This window comes from Falco cherrug, chromosome 4 (assembly GCF_023634085.1).
Source record: "Falco cherrug isolate bFalChe1 chromosome 4, bFalChe1.pri, whole genome shotgun sequence".
In the NCBI taxonomy this organism is placed as follows: Eukaryota; Metazoa; Chordata; class Aves; order Falconiformes; family Falconidae; genus Falco; species Falco cherrug.
The window spans coordinates 74,224,670-74,244,521 of record NC_073700.1 but is presented as its reverse complement, the minus strand read 5'-3'; the positions used below and the strand labels follow the sequence as shown (position 1 = coordinate 74,244,521).

Sequence of the window (19,852 nt, the reverse complement as noted above, 5' to 3'; positions counted from 1 at the left end):
AGAAGAGTCAGCTGAAAATTCTAAGATCCTGCTCATTCAGAACTGGTCACTGGCTGAAAAACAAAGGTGACATTTTTTCAAAGGTCATTAAAGCTCTCCTGGTTTCTTACTGGATGTTCAGCTTGACGCTTTTGGGATGCTGGCATTATTTTAATGCTGGTTTTTTCATATCTACATTTTGTGTTTAAAATCTTTTTTGTCTTTGAAAAACTTAAATTTTTTAAAAACTTTTTAAAACATTTTGCAGTTAAAAAAAAAAAAAGTAACCCTGAGGACATTTAACTTGTACTAAGGGATAAAACTACCTTTATGCAAAGGGGGCTGGACAAGATCACTGAGTCTTGCATTAAAGGCTTCTATGGATCCTTACCAGAAATACAAACTCTGTTTGAAAACCCTTGTTAACAGACTAACTGACCACACTCTTTTCAGTAGTGCCTAGCAAGAGGACAAGGGGCAATGGGCACAAACTGAAATACAGGAAGTTCCATCTGAGTATGAGAAAAAATGTCTTTGGAGGTGACGCAGCACTGGAACAGGCTGCCCAGAGAGGTTGTGGAGTCTCCTTCTCCGGAGATATTAAAAACCCACCAGGATGTGACTGTGCAACTTGCTCTAGGTGAACCCGCTTTAGCAGGGGTTGGACTGGATGATCTGTAGAGGTCCCTTCCAACCCTGACCATTCTGTGATTCTGTAATTGTCCTGAGAAAATCCTTAATATCTCATTTTTTATTATACCAAGGGTCAATGAAAGTACAAACTGTGGCATTCATGCACACCACTAATACCAACCCTGATATTACATTAAAATAATCTTATTAGCCATTCATTATACAAATTGGGATGTTTACATTATACAATTGGGATACATTATGCAAATAAATGACCATTTATTTGCAAATTGCTAAACAGGATAACGGTTTTAATAACAATTCAGTGCATCTCTGAGGTATCTGTAAGGAAATGCAAAGAAGGGAAAAAAACAGTAATTCATAAACTCTGTTATGAGTTTATCTGTCCACACCCTCTAATTTAATGCAACTATTCTTAGTCACTATACCAGCAAATCCTTATTCTTCAGACTGATGCTGACACCATCTTAATCGCTGAACAGCTGCCACAGATTACTGAAGCATTTCTCTATCTCAATTTATTATCTACCCAGTATCAACTCTCACACAATAATAAACACCTAAGGAAACAAGGCAGCTAGCAGACCTGTTTTAAAAATCCCTACTTAGGCTGACTTCCAGAAGAAACCTCAAAATCAGGTTTCTCAGCATCACAGGACAATGCTCTGAACACTGTCCTTTAGGAAAGCTTTTGATTTGCTATACATACTGAGCAACCATCGTGCCTGAACAGCAAATTCTGCAGCCAGCCACTGGGGTGGCAAATTTGGTCCAAGTCCTGCATCAGGTACTGGGAATTCTCCCTCCCATTAAATGAGGAAACTTGTAGAAACACAGAAACATTTCTTACTCCAGCTTCAGTTTGCTGACAACACCATTCCCAGTTTACTATCAAGCAGGCAGTCCGGCTTTACCCATTTACAACAGCAAGAAATTACTATCAGTATCTGTTGTGAAATACCGAATGCAGCTTCAGGCTTTTAGCTTCTCCAGGTGGTTTCTCTGTGTATTGATTATTCCCTCCTCTGACGGCAATTTAAATTGGTTTGTCTCATGGCTCCTTTGTAGTGACCTGGAACATTTTGGCTGCCATATAGTCTAAGAGGAGGAGAAAGGTTTCTTGGTTTCTGACATGATCCTCTGCCAGCTCCCCTGCTGACAGCTGAGGTGCCTCCCCCATCTTGGTATTTTGCCTCTTCCCTTAAGTAACAACAGTAATCCACAGCAGAGATTGTTAGCTACATTCAGAAACCCCAGGGAAAATGGGACTACATAGTTACCATACATTAACAATGAAAAAAAAATGCAGCTTTAAAAACTACACAAAACACTTACCCTCTCCCAGTAAGCATATATATAGCAGTTTCTACAGATGGCTGTTAAGATCATTCTGTTCTGATTAGGGTATTAATTGTCTACACACACACAATTCTAAATGCTTTGGTTAGGTGGCAGCTGATCTCAGAGTTTGGAACCTCAAAGGTGCTCAAACATTGGCCTCTTATTCCTATATAGTATTTAGCTCCTTCTGTTTGGCTTTCCAAGGACAACTGAAAGAGACTTGTTAACAATGCTGGTAACTGCTGTACTTTGAAAACAAGAGAGATACGCATTCCTGGAATATAGGATGCAGTGAAAGGGATTTTAGACCGAAGGCCAAGTTCTTTTTTAGGATGTTTGCCTGCAGCTCCTGCTGAAGTCAACCAGAACTACTAATGTTTATCCAAGGGCAAAATTTGACATACAACATTTACTTTATGCTATACACAAGTCTAAATAGGGAAAATATGAAATGCATAACTGAAAACTAACTGTTAGGTTTGGACAAAGCAGAACTGAAAGGCAGTAGTTGCACAAGTGCAGGAGCATAATTTAGTTTGCCATAGCCCACGTGCTACTCCATTAGCATCTCTGCTGGGGTGACACAGATGACTAGATTTCTGCCTAGAAATATTGAAGGACTAGTGGGCCAACAGTATGGACAGCAACTCACGACCTTGCTCACTCCTCAGGCATTCCCCCGAGCCTCACACCCTCAATCAGGCAGCACCATGGTGGTCTTCTTTCTCTCAGTGCGAGTAGGAAGGAACTCATGTTACCAGCAACATGGGGCGAAGGGATTATGTTCACGGTGATTTACAGTAACCTGCAAATGATTCTGTAAACAGCTTAAAGCTGCTTTCAATATACAAAAAATACTGAGAATGTCCACATTTTTTTCTTTGCTGAAGGTCAGCTTGATTCTTTTATTATATCTGCTGGCACAGTAAAGTGTCAGCATGTTGTCTGCATGTTGTTGCTTTAATTTCTCCGTAACAGAAAGAGGTGCAGAAAGAATAAAATATAAAAAAAAACACAAACCAACAACCACATAATAATCTCAGTCATACTGTCCTAAACCAATGTAGTTAAAGCCAAATCCTTTTTTATGACAGACTTTGCAAGAACCAAGCAGTAATTGCCTTGTTTTTCTTGTGTTCATTCAATGAGAAATGTGAGTGGCTCTTATGAATTATCTGCATGATTATCAAGGTTCAAGAACTGAAACCAAAATAAAAACAGAGTATTTGTTTCCAAAACAAGCAACCACCCTTCAGAATTTATTGGCAAAAGAAATAAAAGTAGTAAAGATGTCACTCCTCTGAAGTGCCAAAGTACCTCTTGTTCAATCTGCTCATTTGGGGCGCAGGGCGGGACCAAAATTTGAAAGAATCCTGCTAGGAGGTAGGTGTTCAAATACATCTCCCATATGAGAAACCAAGTCCAGAATTTGCATTACCTACATTGCTCTATTGTCTGCACACTCAGACAATGTCTAGACAATTCTATTGTAACAGTCTCTCTATGCTACTATTAGGAACAGGAGCTGTGCAAGAATTACTTATTACAAGCCTTAAATGCAGACCTATCTATAAAGAGAGAGGGAGGGCAGAAATATCCCTCTGTGTGTATATATACATATATATATGTATGTATATGTGTGTGTATAAATATAGGTTTATTTTTTAAAAAGCACAGAGTAACTTACTGAAGTTAGCAATGCAATTCATTGTGCTATTTGTGAAAAACTGTCAACTAACACACATCTCTGGACTCTGACAGCATTAGCTAGTATACTGTACTGGTCTAAACCACTGGCATTACAGCATGGACCAACATGAATGCTATCACAACAAATCAAAGATAAATACCTATGAATAGACTATCTAAATTTTGCTCTATGTTTTTTTTCTTTTTTTGAAGACCTGTTTCTGTACAAAGTCCAAAAAGTCAATAGGAGTAGCGAGTGCTCAGGATCTTTCAAATTTAAATTGCACTGCATCTTAAGGAGACATTCAGTGAAGTTTTCTCCCTTGTTTGTACTTACCTGAAAACTTCGTTTTAGTGAACATGTGAGATTTTAAGGAAAGAGGAAAAGAATATAAAACTTGTCAGTTAATGACAAACTCCTATTACTTTATTTCAATGATGAGTCCAGGAATAAGACCCTCAGTAAGTTTACAAAGAAAAAAAGTCACATTTAAATAGTTGACATGTCACTTCAAAAGAAATGCAACAGTGCCTCAGGGAAATTTGGTTTTAAAGCACACAATGTATCACACAGCACTCAAACCTGCGCAGGCACAGGGATATTTATGCACTGGGTTATTGGAAACTATTATGAAAGGTAAGACTCTCCTATGCTATATGCTAGTATGTACCTGCAAGGGAACTAACACTTCTTGAAACAAGTTCTGAAAATGCAAATTAAATGTAGAAGTGTAAATTCCAGAAAGATTAAGCAATCCCAAAGACTAAATATAAAGTTACATGTCTTCACCTTCTTCCCCACCGTTCCCACCACTGTTACACAGGCAATATTTCAGTTCTCAGCGTACATGGTGCCAACACAAAGGAGGTCCCAAGATGGCAGTTTGGTGCTGCTGTGCACTTTACAACTCTGAGGTCTAATCCACCCCCCTCTAGCCCAACTTTGCATCTGCTTCTGCAGGGAGGAGAGGCTGGGCAGTGGGGACAACCCTACCTGCTTCCACAGAAGAAAGGCATGGATATGGGTCATGCTCTCCTTCTGAGCATTTTCTTCTTGTCCCAGAAAAGACAAGAAGTAAAATATTTGTAGATTACCAGGGAAGAGAAAAAAATTGTTGAAGTGGTTCAACACACCTCAGGTAGGGAAGTAGAAGAATACGTCTCAGCACCAATTTGTATTCAGGCTGTAAGAAAATACTTTAGCCTCTCCAGAAAATCAGGTAAGCAGAAAGCTCACAATAAGTGTCTCAGCACTGAAATAATGCAGCCCCAAACCCAAAAGATATACTTTTAGTAAAGCAAGTTTACTATCTCACCATATTTGTGTTGGCATGAATACTGCAAAAGATTAAAATGCTACCACCTCTCCCTACCTCAACATCATCTTGTTTCTTTTCACACATCTATCACCAACCCCCTTCTGTACTATGTCCTTGAAATCTGGTACCAGCAGCTTTATCCATCAAGCTCTTGGGGTAAGCAAGCCACACAGGACCTCAGCATGAAATGTTCATTTGTTAGAAGCATAATCATAAAGAAAGGTTCATCTTTTGCCCTTCAGGTAAACAGGTCATATTCCAGTTTTTATACCAGTGAAATCCAACACTCAGTATCTGAAGGTCTGCATTCAAATATGATTAAGATCTTATCAGGCTAATTTAAATAAGACTTTGATGGGAAGGGCTGAAATGGCATCAGCCAGCAAACCTGTACGCTTGGACCTAAAGTGCTTCATTCCTGCTGTCTAGACAGAGCAGGACTGCAATGAAGGTGAACTCAAATGACCTTCACAGCCCAAAACCCATAAACACGCATGCAAGAACCTGGTCATCAAGGGAACAGCAGGAATTCATTAGTATCAGCTCCAGTCTTTCAGATGCCCAGCTGCGAAACTATCCCAACCATACCACCAAAACCGGAAAATAAGCACATTCAGTAAGAAGTGATGAATTGCACCTTTTGAATTCCCACGGTCTATCTAAGGAGACAGGCAAAGGGAAGACCCAAAAAGCGTAGCTGCCTAATTCAAGTGGCAACATATCACATATTTGCAAACCATCAGAACATTATTATATCTGTTCCTATTGTAAAATTTCTAGCACACCAGAAATCCATTAGCAGTGATGTTCTGGCAAACCACCAAAGGGAAACACATCCTCTTATACCAAAAAAAGAAATTAAGATCAAAGAGTGATTATGGATAAGTACAGGCTAAAGATCAGCAAGCTCACCCAGAAAATACATTGTAATGTAAGATTTAACAATTCTTCCAAAAAGAGAAAGACAAAAGAAACCCTCTTACTTTGTACCAAAGCAAAGGCTATGCATATATAAATGAAAAGCTCCAGCCACCGTTTTTCATTAACACTGGAAATGTATTTATATCAATCTCTTTAGCTAGACTTGGCAGCTCTTTACAGTATCATATTCAGCTTGCTCTTGCTGTTTCTCTGCAGCTTCATGTTTTGTGATTTCCACTTACTGATGAGTAACTTTGCAGAGTGAAGTAAAACAAACCACATTTATTCCTTGGCTAATTTCTAGGAAGTTTCCTCTGTAATCAAATTGGCCACTTGACATACACAGAAATGCATTGATAATCTGAAGCCTTGGGATGGATTCCTGTCTCTAAAGTCATTGGGAGAATTCCTTTGCTTCTGACAATTAAGTAAAAACAGAGGTGATGCTAAAACACGTGGCATGAACATAACAAAAAGCTTTCTGTACCTTCAGTGACATTTAGAAATAGCTGTCCCTTTAGGAAGTGGAGATACATCTGATTTCCTTACTTTACTCTGAAAACATGCATAACTCCATTATACATACATTACATCAAGCTCATTTTTTCTCCTTTTCTCTCAGCGTAACTTCATTGACTACTATAAAAATTTGACAGACCAAGTGGAAAGTGTGATTCCTTATAAGAGCAATAACAAGCAGAGAGACAATTATAATTCTACTGTCACCGCCAAGGCTGTGTCTGTGAAAGGAAGACTGAATGGGTGCCACGATGAGTACCATGTTTATAGTGAGAAAAGGCACAGTTTTGCCCTAACTGAACTGCTTCGTAGAGGGAAAAATCTGTAAGATGTAAATTTTTGGCTGACTGGCTTAGGAGAACCAAAAGATAGCAAATATTCACAATCTTCAACAAGACAAGGTGGTGGTTTTTTTTCTTTTGAAATGATGTATTAAGTAATCTCCACAACATTCCAGAGTCTCAGAACTGTCACTATAGTATATTTGATAACATGCAACCAGGGGCTTAAAACCTGTCATGCCCTTTGGACATGGATGCTTTCATTTTGTTCTTCTGAGGCAAATCTCACATCTTGGATATTTAGGCCAATCTTCACTATGTCATCAGGAGGGGGTTTACTTTAGGGGATGAGTACATCCCACACATTTGCAACTCTTCCTGTACATTTATACCCTCCACAATAGACTCTTCAGCAAGAACAAGGAAATCTGATATGAGGTAAACACCAATGGCATAAAAATAAATTTGGCTCTTAAAAAGCTGGGGTTTAAGTGGTTTTACTTCTTTAAAAAAGGGAAGAAGTATCAGGAGCAAAAAATTGTGGAGATTTTTTTCATTTGACCTTTTACATCTCAAAAAAGGGCAGAAGCCCAATTTAGAAGAAGTATCTCTTTGAAGGTCATCTTTAATAAAAGTACAAGATAATTCTTCTCCTTCATCTCACTGTGTATCACACCAAATGACAGCATTTTATTTCCTCTGAGATTGCAGAAATAAAGTAAATGGAACAGAATGAAGATACATAAGATACATGATAAATACTCTCTAACATTGTTTCATCATTTATTTTTTTGAAGAAATAGAACTATTATCATACAACCACTTCTTCAGTCAATTGATAAAGGGATCTTTTCTGGCCTACTTTTTTTTTTTTTGTATTTTTATGGTAATACAAGTACATTTCATCCTCCTTCACTGAAATGCTTGAAAAGAAACAGAAAAGGGATTAAAAAAAAGAGTTCTTTTCAATAACATACCATAAAACAGCTACATGCCTCAGTGTTTCTGTTAGGATTATCTGACAGTTCATTTCATTACACTACTTCTTAATATATTGGTGCAAAGTAAATTTTCACATTCCCATAAACCACAGATTTTAATGCCCTATTTGATAAGCAGTATAAGTAAGGTATCTTTCATTGCTTCATTCAACTACTACTGTTTCTAATGGAACTTGGACAATAAAGAACTAATACTAAATAGGAAGCAATTACATATTTGAAGAATTTGAAAGACATACTGAGTTCCATTCAAATCATAAGATATTTCAAAGGAAATTTTTTTATCATATAATTGAAAAAAACAGGAAATTTGATGGGGCATTACTAAAGCATCACAGTAACAGTGAATCACAGACTGTGAAGTCCAAAGGCCTGGGAAGCATCGGAAGAGTCCAGCTGTTTGAACCAATATAGGATCAGGCTACACAGCCAAGCCAACCGTGACCTATGATGTGTCGACACAACAGTATCTTTGGGTTATATGCAAGTGAAAGGTTCACCAGTAGGAAACTTGCCTATCAAAACTAACTTCCAACACGCCTGTCGACAATTCTGACCCATCCTCCATGGGGGATACCCTCTGACAAAAGGCAACAAGCCTGACTCGGCCCAGGGTGGGACAGGCATGAATGAACCCCAACAGGTGAGCAGTGCATCTGGCGGCCTTGGCCATGGCACCCCTGCCAGAAGGGAAACAGGGTGATGGGCAGGATCAGTAGTTTCCTACCAGATTTGCGTGTGCTAATTGGTGCTCCAGGATTTGAAAACCTGATTTTTGTGCATGTTTTGGAAGAGGAAAGAAGTGTCCCCATATGGAGGGTTCATCACACTGGGTGTGCTTCTCATGCTAATGCAGCCAGGAAGAGAACTGGAGCAATGTGGGCAAAGCCTTCCAACTGAAAGTGCAGAATTTGGTTTGTTCGTGGTTTTCTTCGAGGAAACAAATTTTCTGCACTAAGATGACGCACTTGTCTGTAAATGAGGTTTTGCCACTAGCAGGCCCAAACCAAATGAAAACAATTACAATAAAGACTGCACACCATAAAGTCTATTGAAAAAAGCCTGTTTCCAGCCATTGAGTGAGGAAACATCAGCACACCCATCTTGAATCTTACCAGGAAAACACATTAAACAAATGCAACATAAATCTCACAATGCCACAGAAACGAATGACTGTAGACTTCACAGGTAGTACCTTATCTCCGTAATCCATACTGCAAAGCAAGCAAATGAGTACATTGCTTTGATACAATAGAGTTCATGTGCACAAGTCAAGCGCTGTTATTTGCCTGCGAAGACGTTCTGTATGTTAACAACTTTTTTTTTAATGCTGCCTGTTGATTCAGTCTCTGGACTGAAACCACATTTCTTAAGTAGAACTACTATCCCGAGCAGAAGAGGGCTGAATAACCTAGTGCTCACATAAAGACCTCATGGAATTAAAGACTGTGAGTTTGTACGTTGATGGTTATTCAGCCATCCATTAGGTCCTCCAGTTCCCCCCAGAAAGCCCAATAATTTCCATTTTCATTCTCTGTATCTTCAATCCTAGCTCCGTGCATCACTTGACTCCTTGTCTAGAAAAGGGGATTCCAATTCACTTCACTGCTTTGCTGAGGAAAGTACCTGAGCCCCAAGTGAAGAGGCCCGCAGCACTTCCTTTGCTTCTGCAAGTGCTATTTTTAATGCACACATAGAGAAGGTCATGATGCCAAATGAGTTCTCAAGGAGAAAGTAAAAATCAGGGCAAAGCAGCTGGACAAGACAGAGAGAGGCAAATGAAGGGAACTGTACCAGCAGGAAGGCTGCCGACTCAGAGGAGATGCCCTATAAATGACAGCATAGAAAATACCTGCTATTCTCATTCCAGTTCAAGCATTCTCCTCTTTACTACCCTCTTCATATGTCTTACTCTGACTAGTATTTATATGTAACAATTCATAAGACAGTCGTAGTGTTGGAGCCACAGTGGTCTGACAATCTAAGTGACAGAAAGATAACTGCTTCTATTAGACCAACTTCTATGGCTGTTGCTTGCTTTTGTAAACACAAATCCCATTCTACCTGTTAAACCACAACCCAATATGGAAATTGTTGGAAAGGTCAATGGTTTGGTTTGTATTGTTTACAGCAGTGGCAGTAACGTATATACAATCCAAAACATTCGAGTAAAAGCTCTGGTACCCAAATTAATGTTAGCATATGAGGATGTAATTCCATTTCAACAGCAAATCCAGAAATTACACTTTGACTATCATAGTTACTTCCTAAAGACTAAACCAAAAATACAATTAGTTTTAATTTTAAAGTCTTCCATAATGGCTAGAGGTCATGTGATTGTTAAAGTTACTGCCATTTTGGAGATACTGGGCACTTAGAAGATAAATTCATAGCCACTGAAACACGTTAAGCCATTTGATTCTTTCTCTAGTTTAAGCCATTTTACTTTAAAGAAGATGCTAAATATAGCACGATTGATCTGTACATATGAGGTATCTCTGTATATGTGTGTGTAAGAGACATAGCTCCTAAGTGAACTGGTAATCAAAAAAATAGGTTCAAGAAAGAAAAAAATATAGTAATAGAATGGTAATATCTTGCCAGAATAATTGATAATTGTTTTCCTACACACACACGCAAATACACAGTAATACATTTTCTGTAATTTCGTGTCAAAAAAATTCAGACCATGGAAATGCAATTTACTCAGTGCTGATAATACCATATGTTTTAATTACTCTAAAACAACAAATATTTTTTCCAATGAATGCAATTACCTAAAAGCAGTAAAATATTCCTTATCACATCCATTCAGAGGAAAACAAAGGACTGACCTTTCCAGAAACTTTTTTTAATGAGCTAGGAAAGTAGCTTAGAGGGGATGCACAGATTTTGTATACGCATATATCTTCAAATGCTATTTTCCTCAGAAGTCACAAACCATCGAGCTTTAAGTGTTTCAGAAACATCAGGGGAATTCTCTCACAGGTGCTTAGGATTACCTTACAGTGACATACTTGGAAATAATAGATGAATGAAACAAATTACCTTTTTTGTTCTCATTTTAACCAGAACACCTATTAAGCACTTGGAAGCATTTCACAGACACCACTGAAACCTTCCATATCCCCATCCAACCTAATTCAGTAGCAAACATGTTGATTTCAACAGCTTTTACCAGTAGTTGGTGCTAAATCAACAAAAAAAAAACCTATTGACAATAATAGAGAAATAATTGTAACAGAAATGTGTTAACCTAAAACTAAATTACAGTATTAAGAAATAAAATGTAATGGACTTACCAAAAGCAATTTAACCTTTCCAAAAGAAGTCTTAAGCATAATAGGACACTCCACAAAACAAACTAAAGCAAGGTAATAAACTTACAGATAATCAACACAGGCTTATGGAAAGTTTTTCTTGTCAAAGTAACCTGATATTTTTCTTGTACAGGATTACAAATTCAATAATAGTAATAGTGATGATACAGTAAGATCAAAGAAAAAAGTTTGTATTTACTAAAAAGTCAATTCCAAGCTTGGAAGATGGAAGTTTTTTTAAAAAATAGAAGAAAAAAGAAGGAAAAAGAACAAAAAAGAAAGAAAAAGAGAACAAAATCTTGGGAGCTACATAAACACGTGCACTGATTAGAATGGTGAAGTTGTGCTACCTTTATATATGACACTGTCAAAACGCAGTACTGAATCTACAATCCAGCAAGGATACTGATAAACCGGGGAGGTTGGCAAAAAGGCACAGAAATTATTAAAGGACTTAAAAGATGCCATTTTATCAAAGATCCAGGAGCTGAACCTATTTAATATAACAAAAAGAAGGCTGATATGCTTGCTATACATACCAAGGTGGGAGGAAAACTCAATGCTACAGGGCTTTTTTAGTCTAAAACCAATGTTCAAACTTTTATCACTGAGGGTAATTATCTATTTAAGCAATTCATATTTTGACAAATTCTTCATTCCCATACTTCAACACAAAACTAAAAAAAAATAAAAATATCAAACCACAAAGGGCAGGAACCCTTAGTGATAATGCTACGTAGGTCTAACTGCATAATTCCAGGCACCTTCCCTAGCCTTAGGATATGTTTAGTGATAGACTAATAAAACCTTAAATGCTTGTCTTACCTTTCTTTGTCTTTCAGCCAAATGAAATTAGTTGGCAGAAATCTCTACAGAACTGCCATTTTTCCTTAAAGATTAAAAAAAACCCCTATAAAACATTAAAAAACAGTTTGTACAAAGTATGTGTTAGCAAAGCATGCTAACACAAATGGAGATGCAGAATAACTGCCTCCCAAAGAGCAAAATCAACCTCTGAAATTAAGCAATAGTATCAGGGAGAAAGTGTTTCTTAAGTCTGGTTTGCCATTATGCCCATACCAATTTTTCCATCAAAGACTGGGAGAGGGAGGAAATGACTTTGCAAAATGGGGTTGTGAAAGAACAATCTTGTTGGGTCAGCTGGGGTTCTGATCACAGAGCACATGAGAAAGAGGACTTAACAAATAATTCAGAAATAATGCAGAACATGATTCAGTAGCTCATTCAGGAAAGCTGAACTCAGTCTATATAGTGCTACCCGTAAATTGGTATATTATAATTAAATTTTCAGAGCACTCTCATATGGGGGGGGGGGGGGGGGGGGGGGGGGAAGCAGCAGCATTATTTTAAGTAAGAATCAATTACCAAAATGTGATCATACCCAAATGGGGATCCTTAGCCTGGGTACATAGGGCATGAATAAGGAAAGCGAACAGAGCCTGAATTCCCTCCATCCCAATAAATTCCAGCTGCTAATGAGAACAACTGGGACTGTGTGCAGCCAAGGTATTCATTATAATACCTAATAAGGGATTGAGTTGAACTTTAGGGAGACCCAAAACAGCTTCAAGGAAGAACCACTCCTCCTCAGGTTTGATCTGACCATCACTTACCACATGCTGTTACCAGGAGCCATTACAAGAGTAATGGAGATATAAAGCACGGAGTACTTTTTGATCAGGAAAGGCAGACGGGTCCTCCCACACCCAGCAGCACGACCCATCAGGTCACGTCACATCACACAGAGGCCCGCAACCGCACACCCATCCTGTGGGTGCCCAGGTGGAGTGCGAGACCCCCCGGGGCAACGCAGGAGACAGACTTACCAGAAATTCTAAGTGTCACAAACGGTGTAACTGCATTTTTTAAACCACATCAGGAAGCTAATCTTTCTGAATTCCATGCAGCCAAATGTTTACAATTTAGAGCAAATTTAGGAATATGTTTTTCATTTACAGCTTACATGACACATTGATATTAGTGTTGGAGACCATTTGCCAAGAGAAATTACAGGCAAGGTTTCAGCAGTTTGTCTCTTAAAAACCTGGCACTTGTCTGTCAAGCTGCCTTTTATTTTGGTTCTGTTTTCAGGATTTTTTGATGAAGTTTATGAACTGATTCTGTAAGGTCTACAAAACTCTAGTTAAAAGACATTCCTAATAAAAATTCCCCACAAGGCACGAGGAATGTCTGTATCCTTCTCAGCAGAAGCTGCAAAACCCATTCAGTGACAAGGCAAAATAATCAATTCCTAGAGAGCCAGGAACCTGCCTGTTAGTAGCACTTACCAGAAATAATTTAAATTAAGACTGAAATATACAAAATATCTATCAATCTTTTCTGAAGAAGCTTCTCTGGTTTTGCCTACCTTTTGATAAACTAAAAGAAAAGGGCATTTATTTTCCACATAGAGAATAAAGTGATTGCAGAATTTATAAAAATTGCCTCATTTGAAATCTCTCAGCCTTGTGAGGGTAGTTTATCGTCGTGACCGTCGATTTATACACAGTGTTGATACTCTTCTGGGACACAGTCAGGTGCTTGACAGTAACAGAAGATGTGTGAGCTTCCTGAAGGGGTAGGGTTTCCCAGCACACCTGGCCCAGCCTACTACTTCTTTGTAGGTTATTTTCCACTAACACATGGACCAAAGGAATTAAATTTGTGTTGCAAAAAGAGAAAGCAGGTGGCAATTATGCTCCATCCTAGTGACTGTCACCAGGAAGGACAGAGCAGTCCTGAAGTGCTGAATATAAGCTTGAAATACTTATTTATGCTTGTGACCCTTCAGAGCACTTCCCTATCACCACGAACCTGAGGATCTCAGGCTATCAGTGTGTTCACCCTCACTAAAAAAAGCCATGATCAGGGAGGGCTGCTCTTGTTACAGCATGATGGACCAGGGCACACGCAGGTGGCCAGGTGTTCCCAGGAGCTTTCTGAAGGCCAAGAGTCTCCTGAGCAGGGCAGCTGGTGTCCACCCTGCACCTCAGAAGTGACCACGATTCAGACTCAGACTCAGGAAACGCTCTCTGCTCGTCTCCATGACAGGAGACACCAGAGCCCTCGTATGAAGGATGATGCTGCAGCTAGGAAGGACAACTTAGTGCCGCAGTTTGATTATCCTTCTTGCCCAACATGGCTACCACAAAGTGAACCTTAGGTGGTCACCCCATGCCGGGGCCTTTCCACTCTCCAGACAAACATAGTTTTTCCAATTAACCAACTTGCAGCATGCTCCTGCCCGATCCAACCCCATGATCACAGCTTGCCTTGGGCCATCACGCCATTAGTTCTCTGCTGTTTCACAGGCAGATGAACACACCCTGGCCCAGGTCCCCTCAGACAGATCCACGTGGTCCACAGGTTCCTAGTGAGCTCTGCTGTTTAATTGCATAATTACAGCCCAAGGTGAGAGTGTACATGGACATGTGGCTACATTTAAGAAGAAATATTCTGCACAAAAAAAGAAACAGCCATTTGCTAAGCCACAGATGCCATCTCAGCATTAAAAGCTTCAAGGGGAAGGAATTAAGAAAACGAACAAATAAGCATATTTGATTACTACACAGCTCCTGCAAAGTTCCAGGTTGGGCAGTGCGAGGTTAACAGTTGGACTCTATGATCTTAAAAGGTCTTTTCCAACCTAAACAATTCTATAATTCCATGGCCAAAGCCGGACACATGCTGGAGGAGGGAAGGCTGCAAGCAGCACCTGCCTGTGCAGCCCAGCAATCAGGCCCTGGGTTTGCTGATCCTGCAGGCGGCAATAACGAAAATGGGCACCGAAAACAGCTCCACTGGACGCAGGACACCAAGGCAACGGATTCATAAACACACTGAGGCAACTAATACACCCCAAACCTTTGCGTCAGGGATTGAACCTTTTAAAAATACAACTGATTTGATCTGCAAGCTCCTTTGTAAATACTTCTGCCAGTTGAACAGGAAAAAAAAAGTTTTAAAAGAAACACTCTCTTAAAAAAAACCTCATTGTAGAGACACTATGGCAACTCGCAGAAGAAAGGAAGAGAGAACGAATGGTGAGGTATGTAGAGAAAATACCACCATCACTGCAAAAACTGAAACTAAACTGTACTGCATTGTAATTATATCAGCTTATTATTATTTTTTTATTATCATTCAAGGCAATGTTTCAGTGTATCTCACATCTGCATTTAATGTGAACAAATACGCACTCAAAACTGGTTGAGATCCAAAACAAGCAAGAAGAAAGCATGCAGATTTCAGTGTTAAATTAAATTGTAATGCCAGCTGGAAATCTTTTTTTTCCTTCCTCTCACTCGCATCCAGGACTGGCAGAACGTTCCCTTCCTGGGCCTCAGTTTTGCTGATGTCTGAAGGGTCAGTGTAAGGTCTGCTTTTTTATTTTCCTGCCCACCTCCTGTACCTTCCTAGCTTGTCCCACTGCAGAGATCAGCTGCTGGTTGCAAGCCACTGTTGTGAGAGCTGGCAGAGGAAGGGACTAGGAAACGAAAGCTGCTTCAGCGAACACCCAGATTCAACAGTAGCATCTCCTTTAGTGAAGCAGAGAGATAAAACAGAGAGTATCAGGTAATGGGGGAAGAGAGACAAGTAGGAGACCATAAACATTTCTGCCAGCCTCAAAGGTGAGTGTACAAAGAGTTGTCAAGAAAAATGTTGCACGAAAAACAAGAAAGTTGAGTGGTACCTATGATGATGGCAGAGGAGACAATTATCCCTGATGGAAAAAGAAGAGAAAGCAGTGTGTGACTCTTCAGAAAGCTGAGTAAGAACAGAGATAGGAAATACACAAACACAACAGAATACAAAATACAAAAAGGTAGGTAACAGGGGGATGTATAACAACGCACAGGCAAATGCAGCTGAGGAAACAGAGCAACAGTTTGTCAGATAGAAAGATGGATTTGAAGGGAATAGAGAAAACAATGCCCACAAAGAAAACAACAAAAGAAGAAAATCTATTTGCAGACAGACATTAGGGGGGCAGAGGCATATTTTAGTTTCTGGGTTTTTTTTAAAGCTCTCTGTTTGCTACTATAATTTTTAACTTTTTTCTTCCATAAATTGGGGAACCATATGGAAGAACGAACACTTTCACTGTGACTGGCCACCACTAACTAGAGATGCTCCTCACTTATCTTTGGATGTACAAGCTGTATACATCAATCTTTAAACAGCATGGAGACTCCAGAAAGGTTATTAGAAAGGAGAGCCTCTTGCTGCCTTTGTCAGTCTCCTATGTATTTTACATCACTTTTTCCCCCGCTCTGTCCCCCATACCTCCTTTAACAGTCCTCAAATGTGTATTACATGTAAGAGCTAATTTTACCACAGGGGCCTGCTTCAGCACGCTTTTGGTGTTAGCAGGGGTTCAGTTATAAATATTAAGCTGGTATTTTTTCCAGAGAAGAACTTGAACCTTGCTCCTTACAAGAATTCAACTACTTTTCGACTATAAAGCTACTGTGGGCTAAATTTGCAAACCACTTCTCAAAAAAAATAGTGATTTTCTCTCAAGAACCTTAAAAAATACATACAGAATATAATATGGATAGTAAGAATTGCAACAGAAGAAAAATATATACAGAATGAAACAGATTTTTTCACAGGAATAATAATAATTATGAATACATTTTAAATGTTGCTCTGGTATACTTGCCCCTCTTTTTGTTTGATGATCTGCAAATGCTATTTCACAGGTAGTTTAAATTTGATTCAAATACCATGATTGAAGCCAAGCATCTTGATTTCCTTGCTGCCTTCTTGTTTTCATTTTCCACAATTTGTGAGAGTACTTTTTTCACATCATAAAAAGCATAGCTCCTCAAGAAAAGTTCATATTTAAGTTGGGTTATGGCACTCTTAAGAACAATAAGGATACATTCTGATAGTCTTACTCAAACCAATACTGGTCTAATAACAAAGACAATAAAAGAATTACATAAAAATAGGATCCAGCTCAAAACAAATCAAATTTTAAACTTATGTGTTTGTGTGTGTGTTTATGTGCATATGTACATGTGTGTAAACAAAGAATGCACCCACAGAGAACTGCTGTAGCTCATAGAATCATATCCTTTTCATATACCATTAATAAACATCTTTACTTTTAAGATGACCTGAAATTCATACTGTAAGGACAATCCTGATCTTTCAGAAACTGTGACCACACCACTGATCTGACAGCCAAAGTATAAATAGGTTTGTGCAACGTACTCTCACTAAGGTATAAACATGCATACAAAATTGCTATTTCCAACAAACATTTCAATGTGGAGGATTTGGTGCTTTTCAGCAGAAAAATTTCCCTCTAGAATTCTTTTAAAATGCATTTGTTATAAAATCATACTTTTAAGCCAGCCTCTTTCCCTCTCCTTCCAGCAGCACAGTGCCTGTGTCATCTGTAACCAGCAAGGATTCACATGTGGTTTTTAACTCGTCAGTGCACATAAAGAAATTGCCAGTGTTTAAAATGTGTTTGCAAGTGAAAAAAACTGAAATTTGAGTGTCTCCCATAGCAAATGGTAAAGGTTCATCATTATAGCAGAAAAACTTGTAGCAATTGAGCACAAACTCTTACACTAAACCATGCAACATCAATTATTAGGAGCTAGATTACTTAACAAAGCATTTCTATTTACTATATTATTTATTATCTTTTCACTTCAGAGCAAAAAAACAAAGCAACTCCTATTTTAAAACACCTGTGCTAATAGGTTATTTCAAAAACTCCTTACTGAAAGCTACACCAGGTTTCACTTTAACTCTACTATCGTTCAATCTTTCCTCGTAGACTGGAGTTCACAGTGTGCTACTGCCTTATAATGCTCCTCTGTTCCCAAAAGACCGTAAACACATCCGGAGAAACTTCATTCCCAACTATCCATCTCATTCTTTTTTGAGGATTAGCTGTTGTGCAATTGCTGTCTCTCCAATACTTTACACTAGGTTATTAGAATGCTAATAGCTACCAGTTTTCAGCAAATCCATCTTTTAATATCCAGGAAGTCTCTACATGAGTATAGTCATTTGCCTTTATGGTAAGCTGAAAGATGACAAATGAAAGTATTATAAGACTGAAACATTATTTACACTGCAATAGCTACTGAGTAGTAACAATAGGAGTATCAAAGCCTAGAAGAGTACCTGAGAAAATAACAAAAGAATTTAAAATATACTACTAACAGATGAACTCAATACCTAGAAATAGCATTTCTGCTGTAATACAGCCTCTAAAGCCTCCACTGGAAAATTACATTTCACAGCCACCAGGTCTTGAACAATGTGGAGTAACATACAGTCATTACTTACTGGTTTAGCGTCACATCTAGGATGAAAGATGATCCAAAAGCATCAACCTGGAAGCTGGCTCGAGCAATGTGGGTAGACTGCAATATTGAAAAGACTGGAATTAGTATTCAGCCACAACAAAACATATCGTACAGGTTTATGAATGCAGAAATTAAATACATTTACTAAGGAACAATATACCATTAACCAAATAAAACTGCACCGAAACAGACAAAGCAGTCCATGATAACAAATAAAGATCTGTTTTCTGAATGTACAAGGCTTATTCAAGAATTCCCAACAATGTGGCCCATGACTGGGAGTAATCCCCCATCTCAGCCCATTCACACCATAGGCAATGGCTCTCTGAACTTCCATTCTGGGCAAAACCCTAAGTGGAAGAATTCCCCCGGCTAATGCGTTACTGGTTCCTTAACCTGACTCTGGACACACACCGGTGAAAGACAGCTCGATGCTACTGGTTTGGTCAGACCAGGATACATTCACAAATCTCACTGGCACTACCTGAAAGAAACTGTTCATTCAGACAGACTCTAATTTAAGCCTATATAGCAAGGTGATAGCAGGGGTCTAACATCTGATTAGTTGCATCTTCTGTAAAGCTGACTCACCACCCTGTAGCCCGTATCTCTTCCAAAAGGCTCCCAAAACACGAGCCCCCTGAGCAGTCACTAAAACCAATGAAAAATGGGTGCTAGAGAAACATCTCTTTCTTTCCTTCTTTCTTTCTTTTTGCCATACATTTTCCCTGAGTTAATTGCTTTCATTCAGTCCTATAGAGGACAAACACTGGAAAACTTTGTAACTCGATCTGCCAGAAATAGAACATTTATTCTAGTAGCAGTGGAAGAAAACACTCAGTTATCCAATGGAAACGCAACAGTTGTTTCCAGACCTGAAAACTCCCAAGAAACGGAACAGCCATGTTATTTAACTAATTAATAAGAAAAGCTACTTTCAGACATTTTGGATCAGTTTCAACTTTGTTCTTATTTTCTTTCCATTGAAATCTGCACATTAAGATTTGAAGCATGTAGACAGAGGAATCTAAGAGGAAACACTGAAGAACCACTTACAACTCTAAACTACACTTCTCTAAATAAATACAATACAGACTGGTACAAATGTAACAAATGATTTATTGAAAACTCTGGGAAACACAGGACAGGATGGGATAATGTGAATCATCAAATTCTCCCTCTCTCTAAAACTACTGGCAGGCTTTCAATAGCCATTAAATCCAGAAGGGTTGACAATACCAGTTTCCCTGGAAAAGAACAGCAGCAAGGACACAGAAAGTTGAGGGAATCATGACTTTTTTGTTTATTACATTCTTAGTTGTGCTACAGCAGAAATTTTTTTATGTCTACATCTATAAGCATAAGTATTAATAAGTAAAAAAGACAATAACCATGAATACATATTTACAAACAGTCGATTCCTTTAGAAAAAAAAAAACAGAAGGCAGCTTCTCTCATTAGAGGATGCTC

At 38.7% G+C, this 19,852-nt stretch overlaps 1 protein-coding gene across 11 annotated transcripts in view; it reads right to left on the bottom strand.

Annotated features, from left to right (window-relative positions):
- Nucleotides 1-19,852, bottom strand: part of ADAM22 (ADAM metallopeptidase domain 22) — a 137,797-nt gene that overhangs the window by 101,956 nt on the left and 15,989 nt on the right. For all 11 annotated transcript variants that reach the window (XM_055707457.1, XM_055707467.1, XM_055707458.1 and 8 more), the window contains exon 3: nt 18,363-18,439. In XM_055707457.1, the coding sequence (XP_055563432.1) occupies nt 18,363-18,439 (77 nt within the window). The remainder of the gene's footprint in view (nt 1-18,362; nt 18,440-19,852) is intronic.